This window comes from Vigna unguiculata, chromosome 5 (assembly GCF_004118075.2).
Source record: "Vigna unguiculata cultivar IT97K-499-35 chromosome 5, ASM411807v1, whole genome shotgun sequence".
Classification (NCBI taxonomy): domain Eukaryota; kingdom Viridiplantae; phylum Streptophyta; class Magnoliopsida; order Fabales; family Fabaceae; genus Vigna; species Vigna unguiculata.
The window spans coordinates 5,183,062-5,186,424 of NC_040283.1; the positions used below are offsets into that span (position 1 = coordinate 5,183,062).

General features: G+C 36.3%; 1 protein-coding gene across 1 annotated transcript; it reads right to left on the bottom strand.

Annotated features, from left to right (window-relative positions):
• Positions 1-1,118: 1,118 nt before the first annotated feature.
• Positions 1,119-3,092, bottom strand: LOC114183267 (WRKY transcription factor 22). Its single transcript, XM_028070208.1, has 3 exons — positions 2,582-3,092; positions 2,184-2,294; positions 1,119-1,942 (listed from the first exon to the last, which is right to left on the bottom strand). The coding sequence occupies exons 1-3, from the start codon at positions 2,998-3,000 to the stop codon at positions 1,447-1,449; spliced, it is 1,026 nt and encodes a 341-aa protein (XP_027926009.1). The 5' UTR covers positions 3,001-3,092; the 3' UTR covers positions 1,119-1,446.
• Positions 3,093-3,363: the final 271 nt, after the last annotated feature.

Below are 3,363 nucleotides of genomic sequence, written 5' to 3' on the forward strand. Positions count from 1 at the left end.
TAAAATATATTAGTGTTAAATATGTTTTTAATTCTAAACTTTAACATGAAATTGAAATTAGTGTTTATCCGAATTTTGATACATTTTAATTTTCAAACTTAAAAAAAGAATGAAAATAGTTTTTTTATCTTAAGTATGTTTTTTTTTTGTTAAATTTGTTTCATACTAACATTTAAGTTAATTACATCATTTGACATATTCTCGTTTCAATGTCAACTAAGAAATGTGTTTGACACATAAAAAATATTTAACATAATTGAGTTAACATAACTATATCTATTCATTTTTAGAGTTTGAAAATCAAATTTTTTTAAAAAAAACGAAATAGGTTAGATTTGAGGAACTAAAAACATATATTTAACTTAGTATAATAAAATATAAAAAATATTATTCAATACCATTTATCCGATGCAGACCTCGCTAAGAAAAAGATATCACTTAATACTAGTTCACTTAATTTAAACTTTAATATATATATATATATATATATATATATATATATATATATATATATATGAATATACAATTGTTAATGCAAATAGATGTTATTGAGGACATGATTTCCCAATAGAATTTTGTACACACAGTTAAATGTATATATATAATAACTATATTCTTTAGATGTTAAGTGTATGAAGTGACACGTCTTCTGGTGAGTGGTAGTGTGAAACCACAGATCTTGAGAAGATGATAAAACCAAATTATCATATTTTTTTTCTTTCTAAAGCTGAGGCAAGTTTGGTAAATGGAGAGGTTCCACTAGGGATGAGATGCAATGGTATTGGGAGCCAAACAAAAGGCAGATACCATAGAAATGGTGAGCCTAACATGTTAACTTCAAGCAAACGTGTCTCTCATTTGGAGCTGACGTGAAATACTTTGCTTCTATGTCAATAAAACAGAGACGACGCAGATACCATATAAATCAAAAACGCATATGCTTCATGGAATCTAATTCCTCACTTACCTTAACCCCTCCTGTCCCCAAAAAAGCTTCACTACAATTGGTGCTCTTCCACAGTACTACTAGAATATATACCCAACAAGCAACAACCATGAACCCCCATGTCACACTCACACAATTATAATCATTACCTTCAACAAAATAACACTACAAGTCAACCCAAAAGTGCTTTTCCAATTTATATCAAAATTCAAATACATTCAACTCAATCACAACTTCAACATTGTTTTTACATTAACATACCTAATGCATAAAACTATGAATCCCTGATCATGCTAAGATTACAAATGCTTCATCTATCTATCTTACTACTTGCTACTCTACTTGGGAAAAAAAATTTCCTCCCCTTCACAAACCATTGTTAGTAAAGATTCCTCCAAAATGTTCCATATCCATTTCCTCTAAGAACAAAAAACAAAGATGAAAAAAAGGTCCCTATTGTCATCAATGAAAAGCATGAAACAATTGTGTCACCAAAAGAATCATATGCATCCACCAGCACTGGCCACCCAAGAAGGGATTGCAGTAGCAGAAAAGGGGTCACTGAAGCAGTCTCCTGTGACAACAGAAGGGGCAGTGAGTTGACTCAGCTCATCCAAGCTCTCAAAGAAATCATCTGTCAGCACCATGTCAGACAAAACAAACTCATCTTCTTCCTCATCATCCATCACGTCCTCTTTCTCTTCTCTGCTCTCAGACTTTTCCACTTGTGCTGGAGTTTCTTCCTCTGCCCCTGAGGTTGCAGGGGAAGAGGGTTTTGTGAGGCTCTTGCTCTTCTCAGAGTCTTGTTCGGTTGTGACAGTTTGAGGTACCAATGGCTTCTGGCGTGTGGAACCAGCAAGAGAGTTTCTGTGTGTAGGAGCAGGGTGGTTGTGCTCAGCAGTGTATGTCACTATGAACATTGTTGGGTCTGATCTGTTCCTCTCAACCTGTTTCCTTGCCAAACACCCCTTTGAGCTGCTACATCTGTAGTAACCCCTACAAGAACAAAGCAACCTCAATTAGATCCTAAAGTACACAGCTTTAGAAATTAGGATTTGATTACTTAAAGCATAAAGCAGGGTTTTCGTGTGATAATTAATTCAAAAAAACCACTATTGAGATCTCAAAAACCTTTATCACCCATGCACAAATGGGTTATAAATCTTTAAATCAAGGGTCACCAAATCATGAACTTTCAACACATTTTTGGAAAATTGCAAGTGAAAAAAATATAAACCTTGGATAAGGAGACCCCTTTATGGGTTTCTGGCCATATTTCCTCCATGCCCATATGTCCGAGGAGAGATTTTCAAAAGGCACTTGACACACTTTCTTAAGCTGGTTCTTCCTGTAAAAGACCAAAAACACTCATAAGCAAATCTCACAAACAATCACACTAACATACCAAGATTTCAAAACACTGTCTGCAAACACAATTGCGGTCTCATCAGTCACGTTTGTCTATAATTATCAACATGGTAAGAAAACTACAAGTCTACAACCACAGGCGCAATCTAAAACCTTAACACACGCAGAATTTTGAAGCAAAGACATGATTTTTACAACAAGGCACAGTCCAAGATCGTTTTTTTCCTGTTTGGGGTATCAAAACAAAGCAAGCACGAACTTTTGTACCTTCTTTTAGATCGTGGGGTGGTGACAGAGAGCGGCTGCTTGTTTCGCTGTTGGTGTTGTTTCTCTTGAGATGAAACCGTTTTGGGAGGCGCAGAAGAATAGGAAGAGAGCGAGGACAAGGGAGAAGAGGCTTGCAACGAGAGAGGCTGAGATTTGCAGAAGAAAGGCCTGCAAAGCTCATGCAGCTCCTCAATGGGGCTCCTTGCCTCAAAGGGGTACGCAGAAAGCGACAGAACCTGGCTTCCTTGTTCGCCTCTGAAGATAGAAAAGGTAGAAGAAGAAGAGGAGGAGGAAACACCTTCGGGGTGGAAGTAACAAGAGGCAAAACCAGAGGAGGAGGAGGAAGAAGACGACACGGCGGATGATGTGACGGTGGAGCAACCTCTGACCACCGCATGTAGATCCCAATCTTCGGCCATGGAGACAAACTCTGCAGCGTATGCGCTTTGCTGAGAGAGAGAAAAGACAAAAGAAGGCGCTGACTTTTCACCAGAGAGAGAAATGATAAGGTGCAATGAGTGGGGATGGACTTGTATTTATAGAAAGAGAAAAGAGGGTGTTTTGCGCAAAGTCCAGAGAGAGAGAGAGACAGAAAATGCCTTCACTGGTTCCACTCCTGTTAATCAAAATTAGGATAATTAGTAGATAATTAACTTTCTTAAAAATATGACAGTGTTTCATAATTTTATAATTATTACAGTTTAATGATTTTTTTACATACAATAAATTTTACTGTTAAGAATTATATAATTTTATAATGATTTTGAACTATGTTTAGGTTA